The sequence below is a fragment of the Acanthochromis polyacanthus genome, chromosome 8 (assembly GCF_021347895.1).
Source record: "Acanthochromis polyacanthus isolate Apoly-LR-REF ecotype Palm Island chromosome 8, KAUST_Apoly_ChrSc, whole genome shotgun sequence".
Taxonomy (NCBI): domain Eukaryota; kingdom Metazoa; phylum Chordata; class Actinopteri; family Pomacentridae; genus Acanthochromis; species Acanthochromis polyacanthus.
In genome coordinates, this window is record NC_067120.1 from 15,029,702 (window position 1) to 15,049,290 (window position 19,589).

The 19,589-nt window shown below is 38.8% G+C and overlaps 1 protein-coding gene across 5 annotated transcripts in view; it reads left to right on the forward strand.

Moving 5' to 3' along the window:
- The window catches only part of LOC110952787 (cGMP-inhibited 3',5'-cyclic phosphodiesterase 3A), a 77,263-nt gene extending 59,990 nt beyond the window's left edge, over nt 1-17,273 (forward strand). For 3 of the 5 annotated variants that reach the window (XM_022196511.2, XM_051952170.1, XM_051952171.1), the window contains 10 exons: nt 780-853; nt 2,118-2,269; nt 2,436-2,573; nt 2,810-2,921; nt 3,158-3,271; nt 3,922-4,121; nt 5,711-5,914; nt 7,016-7,177; nt 11,091-11,349; nt 12,745-17,273. In XM_022196511.2, coding sequence (XP_022052203.2) covers nt 780-853; nt 2,118-2,269; nt 2,436-2,573; nt 2,810-2,921; nt 3,158-3,271; nt 3,922-4,121; nt 5,711-5,914; nt 7,016-7,177; nt 11,091-11,349; nt 12,745-13,058 — 1,729 coding nt within the window. In that variant the 3' untranslated portion in view covers nt 13,059-17,273. The remainder of the gene's footprint in view (nt 1-779; nt 854-2,117; nt 2,270-2,435; nt 2,574-2,809; nt 2,922-3,157; nt 3,272-3,921; nt 4,122-5,710; nt 5,915-7,015; nt 7,178-11,090; nt 11,350-12,744) is intronic. The other 2 variants (XM_051952169.1, XM_051952172.1) reach the window with 1 other exon arrangement.
- Nucleotides 17,274-19,589: the final 2,316 nt, after the last annotated feature.

Below are 19,589 nucleotides of genomic sequence, written 5' to 3' on the forward strand. Positions count from 1 at the left end.
TTTCATTTTTCTCTAAGAATGCGCCTGGCAGTAAGGCTGACACTGGTTTGTCATAAATCTCTAAGAGGGTGGGCTCACTTTCTAATGAGTCATTTATAACAACGGCAGCACCAGCAACTGTTTCGAATTTGTTTTGTTGTTTGCTCCCATTGCATTGCGTTAATATGTGCATCCATTAGGTTCATTAATGGGTATTTTCTTGAAGCATCTGTACGACGTCTGTTTCATGTGGGGACAGCACAGTAGGAATCCCATTAAGTTTTTTTTTTCTTGACAACTTATGCTGACTGGTTAGACATCAAAGACAGATGTACTTAATGGCATTATTCCCAATTCTTTGGCGCAGCTACAAACACCAAAGTCTTGCACATTTTGTTATTCTACAAACAAACACACATGTAATGTTCTGTGTTTGTGCCCCCTGTGATTTTTCTGTTGATTTTGGGCTCATTTTTTACACAAAACTGCCAGTTTAGAATTCTCTACATTATAATTACATCATTCAAAATCGGAACAAAAATATTCAAAAACCCATTTGAAAGTACCTCCCAGATCAGATTAACTCTGGTTGTACTTTCATCACTCTAACATTTAATAATTTACATTATCCCCAAATAGAAGGTTGGGTCCCTCCAATGTGATTGTATAGAACAGATTTTTGTTACCACAACATGAGCAATACAAGTACAGCCACACATGGTAGCTAAAGTAGCATATATGGAATTCATTTAAAATGTCCTCTTTTATTTTACTAACAGCTAAACCCTTCTTTTCTCCAGTTGTGGGAGACCATACATCAGACTGAGCCACGGGGAGGGCTCTATAGACAAGGGAGACAGGATACCACGATCAGGTATGCTCGCAGTTTGTTCTTTCTACCAGTATTTCTTCCTCCAAGCAGCGTGGGAACAGTATTTGTGTGGCGTTTGTTGTCACATGCAGTCAATCACTATTTTTCTCTCCCTCTGTGCCCTTTGCAATGTGCTGCTTTAGGAGCTCAACCCTCTGTACCCCAAAAACCCACCAGCTGGTTTGAAACCTGTTATTCTGAGAAAAAAGCATTAAAAAAAGTTAAAATTACAAAATTCATCAGAGCCGAAAAATGTAAAAACAGACAGAATTGTTGGATTTTCAACTTTTTGATGGTCCTTTAACTAATCATTTGTTTTGTGTATTGTATTCTGTGTTGTATTCTGCATTTCTCAGTACAACCATGAAGCCATTAGAAATCTATGACTTTTTTGACTTTTTGCCTGAGCTTGGCTGAAGTGCAGGTGATGCTTATATAATTATGGAAAATAGTTTTAATCAGAAACTGGTAAAATATCTCTACTATGTAAAGCCACTATTTTTCCCAGTATTGGTAACACCTGTGGCTGTGTTTTTTTCTATTATTATTATTATTATTATTGTTAAATAAATATTTAAAGAAATTAAATTCCATCATTTTTTAATGAAGGGATTCAGAGGATTAATACAAAAAGAAAACAATCACAGCAGTTGCTAAAAAACACTAAAACATAACAGCTCCAAGTAATGAGTTTCATATTAATGTTACAGGTCTGCACAGAGGTTTCAAATGTATCTTGCGTGCCTGGATCTTTTGGTTTTCTGTGGTTTTCTGTGCATAAAAGCCAAGATGCAGCGCTGGTAAATAAAGATAAAGCTTTAAAATGATGATAATAATCAGCTAAAAGTTAACAACAGATTGTAGTCTCAGTCATTTGTGGTCACAGGGCACGACGTTTTTCACATATTTGGCAGCAGTATTCATCAAACAATCCATTACTGTAGAAATCCAGCAATGAAAATGTTGAGAACTGTAAAGCACTGCGGACAACAAACGCACTGTTGGACTTATCTTGAGTATGGGGCGTAGCAGCAATCAGAGATGCTGCAGTGTTAATTAACACAGCACTCACCATCTCTGGGACCTTAACTCTGAGAATAGCAGAAAATAAGTTATTACAGCAAGCCAGGATTAAGGGAAGTGGATATACCAGAGACGTAAATCCAACACCCCAAGAAACCTGATGATATGCATCAGTTTAAGGAGCTTAACAGTGGATTTTCCCCTCAGGGCGCAGTGTGACATCTCTTTGTTTTTCTTTTACCAGCAGAGGACCAGGTGGTTGTGTCATCAGACTACGACAGCACCCACGAAGCCAACCACAGTGACAGCAGCGATGTAGCACATACAGAGGAGGACACGGGGGAAGGAAAAAACCCCTCCCAGAATGTCATCCTCCACGCACTAATACCTCCTGAGGTGAGGCGAGGCAGAGTGACTGCCTCAGACACATGTGCCTTCAGTCACATTGATGCTGGCCTGTAATGCAATATAACTCATGTAAATCAGACATTCATTGCAACACTTAGTATTTACACTTTAGTTTTACTTCATAACCCCTTTTCTGTGTGTGCCACTTGTGCAGGACAAACCAATTCTGGCACCAGAGCCATTAATAATGGACGACCTGGAGCCGCTGATGAGTCAGCTAAACAATTGGAACTTTCCCATCTTCACCTTGATGGAGAGGACCAATGGGAAATGTGGACGGATCCTCAGTCAGGTGAGAACATCTGCAAGAATCAACACAACAGTTTAGGATCTGGAACAAACTACTGAATTCATTGCTTTATAAAAAAACCTCTATAACGTATAAAGTATATTTATCTGCAATACTGCAATCATATTGTTTAAAATTAGGCTTTTCAGTTGTATGCTTATTTAAGCTTTTACTCATAACATGTAAATCAAGCCTGGTGAAGTTCACAGACGCTCTGACGGTTCATTTTTGTGTTGCAGGTATCGTACAGGCTCTTTGAAGACACTGGCCTGTTTGAGACCTTTAAGATCCCTGTAAAAGAATTCATGAACTACTTCCATGCCCTGGAGAATGGTTACAGAGACATACCATGTAAGCTCGAATGTCATACGGCTTGTTTTTCCTTTTACATTAGTTTACTCATGATCTTGTTTACAGCTGTAACAATGAAACCAACCACTAGAGGGAAATGTCATTCTGTCTATCCAGTCATATATGACCCTATGCTGCCTTTATGTTGTGATGAGATACACAAGCAGCCCAACAGTGCACCCTGCTGGAGAAGACCACACACGCTGAGCTGACTTGTTTTTCCTTCTCTAAACCAGATCACAACAGGGTTCACGCCACAGATGTGCTTCATGCGGTCTGGTACCTCACCACGCAGGCTGTGCCTGGTCTGCCCAGCCTCATTACTGACCACGGCTCTGCCAGTGACTCAGGTACGTTCACCAGCACATGCATGCAGACATTTATGTGTCCTGTAGGAGAGGCTGGTGTGCATGTGAATCCATCAGTCAGTGTAAGTGGGACCGAAGGTGTTCAAGTCAAGAAACGTTGCCAGGCAAGAACAAATTGAACAATATCTTACCTTTTTGTTTAGTTTTCACTTTTATGATAGATCTTTTATGACAGCAGAGGTTTTCTATATGTAGGCCAGAGTTCATTTTGATTTTTTCATCTCCCTGCAGCCTCACTGTGAGCCATCTTGTTAATGTCAGGGCATCAAGCCTGCAGGAATGTGTGTTCTTATCCTATTCACAGTTTGTCTTATCTTACTCAGGCTTTTGGCACTTGCACTTATGTACCAAACACTATTTGAAGTCTAGAGCAGCATGAAATTGTAGACAGATTAGAGTTCCCTCTTACTCATATTTCCATAACCTAATTTGTATGCCTTACTAGGGCCATCCCTTTGATCCACATATAAGTGGATTTGAATGTTCAAGTGTGTGTGTGTGTCCTAGTGTGTATGTGCTCTAGACTGCATGTGTGTGTATTCAGACATGTGCACATGAAAGTATACGTGCTGTGTAGATTCTGCCACCCTGCTCTTCAGCCCTCCTCACTTTGTGTGCTCCCCCGTGGCTAGACTCCGACAGTGGAATAACACACAGTCATATGGGCTTCCTGGTTTCAAAGACCTACACTGTGTCAGAAGATGGTTATGGATGCCTGTCAGGCCTCATACCTGCTCTGGAGCTCATGGCCCTTTATGTGGCTGCTGCGATGCACGATTACGATCACCCCGGGCGGACGAATGCTTTCCTCGTAGCCACCAGCGCTCCACAGGTACTCGTGCTATATAACCGTATCATATTAGGATCAAAGTAGAAAGGTGTTTATTTGATTTTCTTGAGTTACACGCTCATTTTTCATACATTGTAAATCAATAAATCCTTAAAAAGACATAAGAGGTTTTATTGTCATCATGCAACTGCTGCCAGCATTACAACGAAATTACGGAGGTATTAAGTATAAAAAGAAATCTAAAATAGAATAAGTAAAAGTAAGTATATAAATAAATTTACCACAATGTAAACAACAATTTACAGTAATTTAAATAGCAAAGGAGGAACACAATGTCAATTGCACATTACAAATTACCTGTGATTCTAATGTTTAATTAGTTCAAATGATTACAGATAGATTTGCTTTCCTTTAACATTTTCTTCTCTATTTTTCAATCTAGAACTTACACTCTGAGCTGTTAAAATCATTTTTGACCAGAGTCAGTACAAAGATGAAGCTCTTCCTGGTTACCGTGATATAAATTACAAGTCTATGGATGTAGGGGCTGAATTCAGAACAAAGTTTTGTCATGGTTAGAACTGTTTTGATTATTATGAAAAAATAATAGTATCAGGAAAGTTTTATCTCTCTTACAATGTATCCTGATAAGTCTGCTTATATTCTTTCTTAAATAATGTAATATCATATTTCAAGTGAACTCTCAGCTGTCCATCCATCCATTCTCTACACACCGCTTTATCCTCACTAGGGTCGTGGGGGCTGCTGGAGTCTATCCCAGCTGACTTGGGCAAAGACAGGGGACACCCTGGACAGGTCGCCAGTCTGTCACAGGGCTTCATATACAGACAAACAATCACTCTCACATTCACACCTACGGGCAATTTAGAGTAATCAATTAACCTCAGCATATTTTTGGACTGTGGGAGGAAGCCGGAGTACCCGGAGAAAACCCACGCATGCACAGGGAGAACATGCAAACTCCATGCAGAAAGATCCCAGGCTGGGATTTGAACCAGGGATCTTCTTGCTGCAAGGCACAAGTGCTAAACACTACTCCACTGTGCGGCCCCTGTCCATTCATTCAAATCAATTAAATACAATTAGCAGTACTCAAGCAGAAAATATATGTTGCTTTTATTTAATTTTTCAATGATGTTTTACAATGTAATAGTCAGAAGAATGATTATTTGACTGGCTATTTTCTGCCACTTTGTGTATTTCACTGCCAAACCACACTGGCAAAGCTGATGCAAATCACCATCATCTTAGACAGTTTAATCAGACAATCACCAGTTGCAGTGACATCTTATTGCCTGTCAGACACTGACAGGTCACAAGTGTGGATTGTACTGCTCTGTCTGGTTGGAGACTGTATTTTTCTCATCACGTCTTGGTACAGAAAGACAATGTATCTGTCACAGAGTAAAACTATGAGCTCTACTTTACTTGACAATAGTTTGGAAGTATAATGTGGTTTTGTCATTTTTTGTTACAACTTTGGAATCATCTGCTGGTATCTAATGTCACTTTCTTTTAAAATGTTCCTAGTATTGTATGCACAAGCTTGTTGGATTCATTTACTGATATTTTTGCACATGCTTATGTCAGGTGTTTGTGTGTGTTTGCAGGCAGTGCTCTACAATGACCGTTCAGTTCTGGAAAACCACCACGCTGCCTCAGCTTGGAACCTCTTCATGTCACAGCCTGAGTACAACTTCCTGGTCAACCTGGACCATGTGGAGTTCAAACGGTTCCGTTTCCTGGTCATTGAGGCCATCCTGGCCACGGACCTGAAGAAGCACTTTGACTTCCTAGCTGAGTTCAATGCCAAGGTATTCTATAAGCATACTTGTAGTTGTTTATGTTCTACATTCAATATAAACAAAGGATCTTAAGATCTAGAGTTTGTAGATATTACAGACAACATTTTTGTGCAGAGCTTTGGGATTTTAACTCAAAAATACTGCAAATACTGGACTATGAGTGTCTGTCTTCAAATATGAAGTTAACCGTTTGCATATAAGTGTTTCTTTGAGGTTATTGTCTTTGAAACCAGATGTTTGAATAATTCTAGACGTTAAATTGTTGTAGTATTATTCAGTTTGTGGAGTCAAGTGTCTTGAATCAAGGTTCTTTTCTCATGCCACAGCTGGTATAATACTGAGAGTAAGATTCAGGGAAAAGGAAATATCCCATGGTTTTCGAGGTACTATTTGTGCAAAAAAAAATCCCAGCACTTTCAATATGTTCAGCTCAAGTCACCAACACAAAGCACTGTGCGGCTTTTCAAGAACAAGTGCTAGAAAAAATGTTGGCTTTGGATTTGAGTCCTGGGTTTTTCCATTGTGAGTGTTAGTACAGTGGTGCTGCTCGATGGCCAGGGCCTGTCAGCTAGCATTGACATTACTGGCTTGGCAACAAAAGTAACAGCAATGTCTCTTAAAGTACCCCGCTCTGCTCTTCCTGGAAGCAAATTAGCTTTCTCTGAAGTACCTACTATGTTTTTGTTCTTGAGTCCTCAGCTTCCTGAGTTTCTCCAGATCCGAGGCTCATTAGGCAGACTGTCACTAGAAAAGAGGAAGTCATTCAAACAGTGCTGAGATTGGCCTTTGGGTGATGGCTTGTCTCTAGAAGTATGTTGAAAATCTGAAATTTTATCCCGAGATTTAATTAGGAAAAATGTACAGAAACTGTCGGTGCTCATGGCTTCTTTACAGGACTGTGATTGTAGCCTCTACAGTTTTAAACAAAGTGCGTTTCATCATGACAAATAATCTCGTCTGCATTCCAGCAGTGCTGTGCTACAGACATTAATTGAAATACACAATTTATGAACGGCAGAACAGTGGCATCATATTTACATATCAGACACTGTACCCGCCAACGCGTTTGAATACGCTAAATGTCCACACATCTGTTTGTTGATCTCCCAGGTGGGTGATGATCCATCCACAGGTATCGACTGGTCCAACGAGAATGACAGGTTGCTGGTCTGCCAGATGTGCATTAAACTGGCTGACATCAATGGGCCTCTGAAGTGCAAAGACCTACATCTGCAGTGGACAGAGGGGATTGTCAACGAGTTCTATGAGCAGGTGCGTCAACAGTCGACTGATGGACAATAAGGCCTCATTTGTATTTGTTAAACTAAAGATCAGGGAACACAGCAACACAAACATCTGCATGGTACCATAAAATGATTATATTATTGATTTAGATTTGATGCACCCAAACCTCATTGTTGAATCCATGCAAATGGATATTATATCTGTATTTATATAGCACTTTGCTATACCTGAAGGATACCCAAAGCACATTGACACACTGATTTTACGGAAGCTGCCATGCAAGGCGCTAACCACGACCCACCAGGAGCAATTAGGTGGTGTCTTATGCAGGGACACCTTGAGATGAGCTCTCCGGGCCAAGGATCGAACCTGCAACCCTCCAGTTGCAAGACGGCCACTCTATCCACTGAGCCATGCCCCCCCAGCAAGAGAACAGATACTGATATCTGCATTGCAACAACAATTCCACTGGATGCTGGTAAATTATAATCTTATGTTCAAGCTACATATTTCAAATTAGAGACCTGCATCTCTACCTGAAATGTTACCCTATCAATCATTTATCTGTCAAAAAATAAGTAAAACTTTCCTCAGGCCAAACCTCACTGGGTTGGCAGTTGCAGTGTAGAAAAAGCAAATTGTCACATAGTTGTTGCAATACATTCACTATCAAGTCTGGTTGCATTCTTGTGTTCTAAAATATTGATTTCTACTGTTAATGATTACAACTGCATTCAAAAGCCTACTATAGCTTCCATTCCATTTTTCTGTCCACAAACTGTTGTTGTGCTTACAGTAAAATGAGCCACGTTGTTGCTCTAGTTGACAACACACACTGTCTGCTAAACACTGACAGGACAAAGTAAAAGAACCCGTTGGAATGCAGTGTTTGTCCTGGGATGTGGTGAGATCTTCATCTAAGTTACATGAATAAACACAATCCATTTGAACCAGTATCAACAAATCATTGTTTGTCCTTTTCGGCACTAAATACATCAATCACAGTGCAGATTGGAGAATATATGTAAACACTGAGGTTAATGGAGTCAGCACAAACTAATTAGTGTGAGGAGTTAGCAAACCTGGAGCCCAGTTAATGGAACAAGATTGGAAGTGTGAGTTAGATCTACTTTGACTTAAAAAGAACCTTTTGAATTTTGTCTTCACAAGACAAACAGGCTGATGTGAACCTTTCACAGCAAAAAAGAGATCTCAGAAGACTTGTGTTCATTTCCTTAAAATTGGAAGGCATTACAAACTAATGTCAAATAGTTTTAGATGTTCATCAGTCCACAGTTAGACAAATTGAATATTGATTGATAAAATATAATAATGTGGCTCTTCTCCCTTGTCATGGCTGCACTGAATACGAAAACATCTGTCTTGCTGTTTGTTTCAAGACAAATGTTTATTTTTTGTGACTCTTGAGAATGCCTTTTTAAAAGGAAATCTCTAAGAAACAAATGGGATCAGATGGGAAGTCAAAAGATACAGAGAAATTCACTACTGATTTCTTGTCATGGGATTTGTTAAACAAAAATAGAATGGTTCCAGTTTCCTCTCAACTGCATTAGTCCTAATCTAGCCAATCTGAATATAGACCTAATACTAAATTCTAAACCAACCATTGAATGTTTACTTTAATTACATCCTTAGTAGTGGATTTACTAGTGATGCATACAAACATAAAGTAGATATATAATATATTTCATCTAGTACAATTTTTCTCGCAAAATGGATTTTAGTAAGGAAAACTGAAATAACAGTGTAAAAGAATACATTCTGGTAATGTGGTGTGAGTTTCACATAAGGTCATTCTACTTTGCCCCAAAACACATAGAACCAAGTACAGATACTTAAATATAGTCCTCCCTTCTTTATTTTTTCCCTTCATGTAGCCTTTTAAACGTCAGGCACGATTGCTTTGCTCTCTTAATTCATTTTTCATTCAATCCCTCTGACATACTGAGATAGTAATGACAGTGCTCCTTCTGAGAGCTGCTATTATGTGAGGAGCTATCCTTGACAAGATTAATGTATCTGTTCAGTTAGGTCCTCATAGTTTGCATTTACATTGTGAAGTTACATTACATTTACTTATTAGTGAAGAAAAGCAGAGGCAGTAATCTTGGCTTGTAGTTTCCGACTGAGCCATTGATTCATATGTGCTGTGCAGTTTGCAAACTGCACAGCAGTGTTATAAAACCATGTGCTATTGTGTCCTCATTCTATATACAGTGCAGCAATAGCAAACAGAATCCAGTTATGCCTTCAGCCTAATGCCACCCTCGATGACCTTTGTTACAGTATGTCCTCTTGGCACCAAATGGCTGTTAATCTCTGCTAATTGCCTCTGGGTCAAGCAGAATATGTTCAGACCCTTATGTACCCTCCTGCTTCAGCTAGGTGACACAGGCTGCTTGTTACGAGCCTCTTTGAGCTCTACAAGGAGAGACACGGAGTGCAGGAGCTCCGGAGGAGAAACGCTCTTCAGTGACAATAGTTTTAGTGATGCTAGATGTGATGACGCAAGCAGGGTACCCAGGCAACTGTCATTCAGGTTGGGCAGCAGCCTCTGATTGCACTTGACAGCCTTCAAAGACACCCTTGAAAAAAGCAGCGAGCAAAGCAATATATCCCCTCCTAGGTTAAGAACGCTTTCAGCCATGTATACCAAAGATACACACCACAATACAAACATACACTATCAGACAGAGGATGAGGTTTCCTCACCTTGCTGACAGGCGTTCTGATGATGTATGAAACAGGATCTGGGTGAATCAGTATTTTTATTCTGGGTAAAGCTCTTGGCTTACAGAGGTTGAGGGCTGATGAAACGTATGTCTTTTCCCAAAACAATGAACTTGTATTCAGTTGGACAGCCTGGTCTGAATACACCTGGCCTCTGTATTCATAGCACCATAGGATGTTGTCATGGTGACAGCGGGATCTCTGCTTAATTGTCCTGAAATTCCATCAATTTGCAGATCCATCTGAGACCCAATCTTTCCTTGAATCTCATTGTGCTTTAAATTAGTATGTTGCTGCTGTGCAGGAACAGAGACATTTTACTGTATAGGGTATTGGATGACACTTGGGGGCAGTTACCAAGGCAACCAGGAAACCTTGCTATCGCGGTTTTTCATTCCAGTCCTTGAGTAGAAATGGCTGTCATGGGCACTTTTACCTGAGTTCAAATATTAGATGCATTTGTTTAGTTTAAAGTCGAACAGTATTGTAGGTTTTTGTGCCTTTTATTTATCTGATAAAGTAACATCTTAGAGAAGAATGAATATCTAATAGTAAATTTAGCACAAGGTTCCCATAAAAGATTATAATTAAGTGCTAATTATAAACAATTTCAGTTTAATGATTCGATCTATTCTCGAGCTTAAACTTGTGAATCATGTAGTTCCCTCTAGCAGATCAGCTGACCATGAAAAAGGTTTGTCAAACGTTTGTATATAGTTGATCATAAACAGAATTAGGTTTTGAATAATAGACAAATGCTTAATATGATCAGTGGAAATAATTGGTTTCAAAGTGAGCATTTTTTTAAAAAATCTTCTGAAATCAAAAACTATTTTACAGTAAGGACGATGCAGTTGATGTATTCCCAGCTTTATTCCCTAGCTTCCTTCTTTTGTTGCACCTGTCAAACTATATGTTTGAATAATGCCAAATAATGTTCTTTAGTTTCATCTCTCTGGATGAAGTTGGCAGAAAACTGCATATTGTTACACTATTAAGACTCAGAACCATCCCTAATTGTGAACCAAGTAATTTAGGATGTGAGAGATACAGGCCTGACATCAACCCTGCCTTTCCCCTCTGGCTAAATGACTCTTTTCTGGGAGGATATTATGTGTGATGAAATGTGAATCATACCATGGGAGAACATTGCACCAGTGCAGCTCATGCATAGTTTTTTTTCTTGCAGGGTGATGAGGAGTCAAGCCTGGGCCTTCCTATCAGCCCCTTCATGGATCGAGCAGCACCACAGCTGGCCAAACTCCAGGAATCGTTCATCACACACATCGTCGGACCGCTGTGTAACTCCTATGACTCAGCCTGCCTCATGCCTGGACGATGGGTGGAGCCCAACCCCGAGGCAGAGGAGCCAGAGATGGCGGAGAATGAGGAGGAGGATGAGGAGGATACTGCCGAAGAAGACACATCTACCAGCTCAGAAGCATCACGTAAGCGTTATAGTCTGCAACAACACTGGAGTCAAAACATGAGGATAGCAAGGAAATGATCAGAAAGATGTAAACTGAACATAGCGTAGTTGTGCTATTTCCATTACTTATTTTTGATGGATCTAACTCAATATGGACAGGATCAAACCCATATATGGAGAATATTATAGGATTATGCGACAGGCTGCAGGACATTTACAGTCTTAAGAATGACTTCATTTAACAGCTTATTCTGAATGCTGGGAAACTATTTCACTTTGAGGATTTTTATAGTTTAAAAACACTGCAGTTCAAAATAGATTAAAAGGAAAATATTAAAAATCAGAACATTTATAAAGGCATAAGGAATAAAGGCAAATGACAACTTGTTGGAAAGCCAAACGGAAGTGTTGTTTTGTTAAGACTCTAAATCAGTCTGGAAGAGATGCTGTACAAGATATTTGTGATAGAGTCAGTATATTCAACCCCCACACATTTAGCAGTGAGCAGTTCTTTTTAAAATTCTTACACAGTGCAGGTGTTGACAATATGATGACAAGAACTGACTTGGCAATAGTACCTTGAAATTCTCATCACTGGGAAACATTTTCATCCCTACGTTTTCAGGGGGAATTACTGAACTGTCTGCACTCACCGGCGGTTATGAAAACCAAGTTGTCTTTAAAAATATCACAAAAATTTCCCAATTTATCAGAGCCAGAAAGAGTAAGAACAGGAAGAGCGGTTATTTTTCACAACTTTCTGACCGTTCTTGTGCTGTTCCGTTGAGGAAAAATAATCAAATCTAAGTTTTAAATCATGATATTTCTTCTATAACATGTCTCATTGCAAAATCAAACTATTTGTACACATACAATTCTCTGTAGATGAACAAATTAGCAACTCTGGTATGACCAGCAGACATGACAAAAAATTCAGGGAGTATTCAGCTACACAACAGGCTGATATGAGATCTTCAGGTAGAACATGTTTTATTTTTTCTTGTCATCACAGTGGGAAAATCTTCTACATGTTGATTCCAGGTTTTAATCAATTACTGTAAAGCAAATAACCGAAGAAATCCAACTTTGGTTTTCAAATTTATTTGATGTTTTATGGCATTATAACTGCACTAAACTGCACAAAATATATCTTGAGTTTCTCTACTTCTAGTCATTGTTGCCCTGATTCCACAGAGGCGCAGGAATTTCTTTTGCAATAAAAATGAGCCCATGATGTGTAAAAATGTGACAGGAGCAAATAATGCCTAGAAAATGCTTGAAGTTCCATTGGTTAAAACTTCACATTTCATTAGAATGATAACAGAAAAGAAAAATGTCTTTAGTGGAGGCTAGAGGCAAAATTTGCAGCCCATATGTAGGTGTTTTAATTAAGATCTGTTTGTTTTTCTACTAGAAAAATCCACTCCCAAGAAGAGGAGGAAAGTCTTCTGCCAGATCACACATCACCTACTGGAGAACCACGAGATGTGGAAGAAGGTGATCGCAGAGGATGCCCAGAAACAGGCCCAAGGAGCAGAGTCCGTCCATTTAAACAATGTAGCTGAACCAATTCTGGCCATTCATGAGGAGGAAGAGGAGTCAGGCAGCAGAGAGGAGATGGTGGAAGGAGAGGATCCCGAGGAGGAAGTGGAGGAACCGGAGTGGCCAGAATGTCTGAGGGACGACTCTAAACCTCCTGAGGAACTAGAGGAGGGGGACCCACAGTGAAACAGCGCAGGGGCAAATCTGGCATCAGTCAGGACAGGGATGCGATGAAGTATTACTTTTTTTTCTTATCCAATCAACTGACTCCTGTTGTTGCCAGCACATCACTTAGACACAACACTGTAGATGTTTGGGAAATGTGTGCCTATACAGAAAAAAAAATGAAAACAGGGTGGGAAAATTTGTGCTTTACACATTTTATCTGAATATGCGGTTTCACCAAACATTTAAAGGAGCTTTCCATATTGCAATACGGGAATTATTCGTGTACTTTGGGATACAGACTCTTTTGCTACTGTCAAGAGAAGAGCAAAGCCTGGTTGCACAGGCCTCAACCCAGTGTGGTAACACAGGACTGCAGAAATTTGCTGCCAATTTATATATAATTACTTTCCGAATGCAGTTATATATAGACATCACAGTTACTTGTACTTGTGCTTCAATTTTAGCATTTTTTGAGGCCTCACCTGGGCGTAATATGTTTTTTTTTTTCTATACAAGGATTATAAAGGGAGTCAACAAATGAGGAACATTGGTGTAATTTTATTCCTTTCAACTTCTGCCAAAATTAATCCCTCACCCATGGGCTTTAGCATACAAAATCAGATCTTTACTCGTATTATGTTTTACATCTGTTGCCAAATGAAGCACTTCATGCCATTATGTGGAGCCATTTTAGATTCACACAAAGATTCGAGGCTCCTTACACTTTATACGTGTGTTCATTTGTGTGTGTGTGCCTGTGTGTTTAAATTAAGTCGCTCATATGCACAATTCTTCTGCCGAGGACATAATTAAACTCAGCAGATTACCTATTATTTGTAAATGCAGGTAAATATGGCATCACTGAACCAAACATTGTAATCAACGTGAGAAACGGTGGGTTGTTGAACTTGATCTGTGCCGGATACAGGAGAATAAAGAGAAAAACAGAGCAAACACTACCAGCGCATTGGGAAAAGCTGTTAAACGTTCAATTAAAAGTTATAAAAGAAACACAAACAGTAAGCGATTAAGCAAAAATCAAATCGAAATGAAGTCTATGATCCTGCAAAGTTATTTTAACACAACTAACCAACACCATCTGACTGTGTTTTTGGTCTCAGTGTGCTGATCTGTAATCCTCAGGAAAAACCTCAGCTGTCAGAGAAATCATGTGTACCGCCTGCACGGACAGTAAGTGAAAGATGCACAGAGAACGAGGCTGACCTTAATGTCACACACCCACCAACTATTTCTGTGATCTTTGCACACTGAATCTGTCTCTGTCCTCTCCTGACACCTCAGGGAGACATTCATTCTCTTACAGTTACGACCAGGCACCACTCCAGAGTGCATCAGTTCAGCCAAATATAGATCACATCTGTACTGGAGAGGATACATGAGCAAATTATTAGTCTGTTAGGTGACGTATCCACACCTTAAAATGTTCATCCAGCAGTGGTGGAGAAAGTCGATGAGAGCTGAAACGGTTCCCCAGAATTAGCTACTGTTACTGTGTGATGCCAGTAAAAAAAAAGATTCCTTTAATGAAACTGATGTGCAGTGGGTATGATTTTGCTGCAGCATGCTCCATTTTATTAGTTTCATTCTTCAAAACATGAAATCTGCCATGTAGCATGCCCCATCACCCAGTCCATGTGAATTCTGGCCCACGTTGTTCCTAAAGTTCTGTGCAGCATCTCTTTCTAATATTCGAACACGGCTGCATTGGTATAACGTTACAATCACTGTGAACATTTCAAAATGGTACCAATAATGTTAACCCTCCTGCTGTCCTCATCTACGGGCACCGAAAAATGTAGTTTCCTTGTCTGAAAAGAATCCAAAAATTCAACCAAAAATTCTCAAATTTCAGAAAATTTGCAAAATCTTCAGGAAGAAAATTCCAATAATTCCTTAAGTTTCCCTTACAAGACAATTCTTGTAAATATTTTCGAAAAAAATGAGTTAAAAATCTTCCCAAAAAATCCTAAAAATATCTGACGTGATCACATACATATCAGTAAAACGTCTCATATTTTCTTTAAGAACATTCACATAAAAATCAACTAAAATCTAGCGAAATTCGTTGGATTTTAGTTGAGTTTTTTGTGAATGTTCGTAAGAAACATTTTTAACATTTCTTTATTCCCACCAAAAAATGTTCAAAGATTTCCCAAAAATGTTGAAACTCTGGACATCAGAGGTTTCACTGTAAAAACATATATATTTTTCCACATTTTCAAACTTTAAAACCGGTCAATTTTGACCCGCAGGACGACACGAGGCTTAAATACTTGAACAGGAAGCCCCAAGTTTTAAATCAGAAAAGTCGCCATGTAACCAAATTACATTTCAGCTTCACAGGGTCTGATTACTATTCAGCTTCTCATTTCGTCACCCTACACACATTTAAAAGTGACTATAAAGAAAAGACACTCTAAGTAGATCTTGAGCTGATTGAGTTCTCTCTACACTGAGCTGGCGGGTCAGCTGCTGTCACGAGTGCACTGAGGCCATATGTAATGAATTATCTACCGCCGATCTTGCCGAGTTCTCCTGACCGTATAGGCTGACATCTCACGCTCCACTTCTACTCTCCTCTGTAATCTCATTTCTTTAAACTGGCAGCACACATTTCAGCCTGAAATTGCACTGTGAGATGCAGATGTAGAACATCAAGTGCTTGTACTCTTGCAGATCCCGTATTAACGTACTCACACGGTGTTCCTGGCCGTGGTGAACAGAACGCTGCCTCCACAGGGGCCTGCTTCACTTCTGCCCTGTCGTTGCTACGGCGTGTCCCAGAGAACAGCGAGGCCACACACAAGCTCAGTAATTGGTCCACCCGCTGATTAGTAAGGCATTAGACTGACATCCACCCCAAACCCCAAATCAGACCAGAATTGTTAGAAGCCACTGAATCAGAACAGCTACAGCCTCTTTATTTGGCCTCAGATGATCATGCATTGCACATTGTATGTCATGCGTGTTCTTTGTCTACATGTTGATGTGTTTCATCCCTAATGAGCTATAATCATGGCTACATACACAATGGACGCTCTGTATTTAGCTTGACAAAATATCACAATGTCGGACAGGAAAGCTGTTCGGTACAACTCAGCCGTTTTATCTGAAGCGTTCCAGAATTAGACAAACACCTTTTTCTTTCAGTCATTTACTGGGATGGTACAATTGCATAACAGCATCCCCTCAAACACTCCTGCTTTGTGAATGTATATATACAGCACAGTATGGAGTTGGACAACGGTGCGAGTCGCTCTCTGAATTCTTCCATTGGCCCCTCAAATGTGACTCTGTCCTGTATTCAGTTATCTTGTACTGTCGGGGAGAGAGGGACTTTTCCTCACAAGTAGAGACGGTGAAGTAATGAAGGGCAAAGTGATGCAGTAAGTAGTTCTTCGATTCTTCACAGACGCTCAGATGAAATTGCTATTCACACAAGGTCCGATAGCGTATTTCTCCTTGCGCTTCCTCTTTGATCTGCTTCGCCTCGCTGGCAAAAGTAGCAGAGCATTCGTCGCACAGCATCTCTCATCTTTAGAGGTAATTCGACTCTGTCCGCTGTTGCCAGTGATCACGGTTCGCTACAGTGGACAGTGTATCAATTTTACCCGACAGCTACATCTGTTTCAAGTCAGTACTTGCGTTCGAGCTGATGCAGTATGTCAGTTTTGTGTTTTTTTTATGTCTTAATTTGTTTTTATTTGATTGTCATGCTTATTCACACGTGTACAATAATTGTAACCATGGGAACCAAACAAGCTTTACAAATATGTAAACAAAATGAGATGAGTATTTTTATATAGTTGACACATGATTAAATGATGAATTTCTTTCTTCTCACTAGTACCTTGCACTTACCACATGTACTAAGGAAGAATATGTCCAAATACACAGTATTTGTGAACGCAAAGTAATTAATTTCCTTGCAGGTTGATGCTCCATTTTGTACAATATACATATATGCTGTACAGTAAAGAAATTTTAAAACTACAAAAACTCTTTTAGATATACATTATTTATTTTTACCATTTTGTAATTTAGACACTATACTGTAGCTTCAATATTGCCAGACTTACTGGAAGTGCCTATATTGGTATTATGTATCATACAGTGAATATATTTGAAGATCATTAGACGTTGTCACAAACTGAACCATGTGGATGTTGTAATGTGAATACATTGAATTACAAGATTACAATTTCTGTGGTATCCTTGTGTCGGTATTGTGTTTGTTTTGCAATTTTTTTTGAATGAATCTGTTTTACGTTAAAATCTGTAAAGATGCAAGAGTCCAAAATGATGCAGTTTTCTCCTAAGTTCTCGGTGTGGCGTTCCATCGAGGTCATCTCTGTGCTTTTGATCTTGGTCAGAGTTTAATCCATTTCCACAGGATGAGTGTTTTTCTTAAAAGACCTGCTTTAAAGTATTTTATGAACATTTCACATTGTAGATTAAATTGACATTTTTTGATCCTACATATTTTTTTTCAAAACTGTAATAACAGTGAGGCAGCACATCTTAAAAGTAAAGGTGAAGGTAATCTTAACCCTCCCGTTGTCCTCATTTACGGGCACCGAAAAATATTGTTTCCTTGTCCAAAAAAAATCCAAAAATTCAGCAAAAAAAAACTTGCAAAATCTTAAGGAAGAAAATTCCAATAATTCCTTAAAAAAATTCCCTTAAAAGTTTTATTTTAAAAAAACTAATGTGGCAGGAAAATTCTTGCAAATATTTAAGAAAAAAATGAGTAAAAATCTTCCAAAAAAATCCTAAAAATATCCAAAATGATTACATATATATCAGCAAAACTTCTAATATTTTCTTTAAGAACATTTGCCAGAAAAATCAACCAAAATCCAGCAAATTTCACTGAATTTTGGTTGATTTTTTGGTGAATGTTCTTAAGAAACATTTCTAACAATTCTGTTATTCCACCAAAAAATGTTCAAAGTTTTCCCAAAAATGTTGAAAATGTGGACATCAGAAGTTTCACTGTGAACATATATTTTTTTCCCCCCACATTTTCAAACCTTAAAGCGGGTCAATATTGACCCACAGGACAACATGAGGGTTAAAGGATCTTTGAATAATCTGGAAGGTTGCGTTATTTGATCACAGAGTAAATCTCTTATTTAATGGACAGAAGATGAAGATTTTACTGAAGCAACAACACACACAGACACACATAGGAAGAGAGATATAGAGAGATACAGCATTTGTCCAGGTAATTAATCAATATTAAAGTAATTATATCGGTGGGATTGCAATTTCTGATGGCCAAATAAGCAACGTCAGTCTGAGTTATCAAAAAAACAATCTGTCTATTTTATATTTTTTATTGTTTTGAAGTGAATGAGTGATTTTTGTATTAATTTAAGTACCTTGATTTGTTACTCAATCATCTTAATTTTCCAAAAACATTAATTCCTGTCTAGTTATTTTATCTGTAAACCCTTGATCTTTAAAAACATGTACTGTATCTCAACGTATACCATCTGCTATCTAGGACTTCACATCCGTATACCCACCCATATTATGTATTCCAGAGTATAGAACACAGAATTTTGATTAGAGCAGATTAAAGCTGCACTAATAATAGTAATATTGTGGTTTTTCAAATGGTTCCAATTTTTGGAAATCAAGTAGTAATCACAGACAACTACAGAGTAATTTCAGCCTCCAGCTGCAGTTGTAAAAATCAGAAATGCAGCACAATAAATCAGAGGCAGAAATTAATCGAGCGTTTTAGCACCTTAGCCAGTTCTTCGCTTTGAGTCCTTAGCAGGTTGCGTTAAACTGCTAATGATGCTACAGAGGTGTGAACATGTTCAGAATAAGATAGACTGCTGTATGTAGACCTGTGGTCTCCATGGCAACAGAGAAACTTGTGAAATTAGGTCTGGCCACCTGGTGTGTCAGAGGGCTCAGTGAGGGAGGTGTGACCTTATCTATTGATGCTTTTTTATCAGGGCCACTGAAGAAGCGTTTGAACCTCAATGTTTGCATGGGTTTTATGCTTTTTTGTACCTTTTTTTCTTGTATTTTATCAAAATTGCTTCAAAATTTCTTGCAGAAGTAAACGCATACATTCTGAGGCCGATACAACAATCCATCTTTGAATACCGTGAGTTTAATTGACATTTTTGTCTTGTTATTCACCCTTGCATTTATCAACTTTTTTTTTTTTTTTTTTTTTGTAGGTCAAGACAAGTTCAGTGAACAGTCTGATTAATTTCAGGCAAATCCAATATGGAACTTGATTCCATCTTCCCTTTTTTTGTCTGTTTTGGCCCCTAATGTTCATGAAGCCCATTGCAGTCACAAAATATTTATTAAGTTAAACTTTGGACTAATTGGTTGAGGTTAATATAGTGTTTGAAACTCCACAACTTTCCACCAGGAAAGGTTCTTGGCTTGTTATAAAGCAAACAAACATGGACATAAATTTGCCTAGTGTGTGCATTAGTGCTTTTAGGATGCCCTTGTGTTAATGTTTCAGATATTTTATTAATATTTTACAGCTTA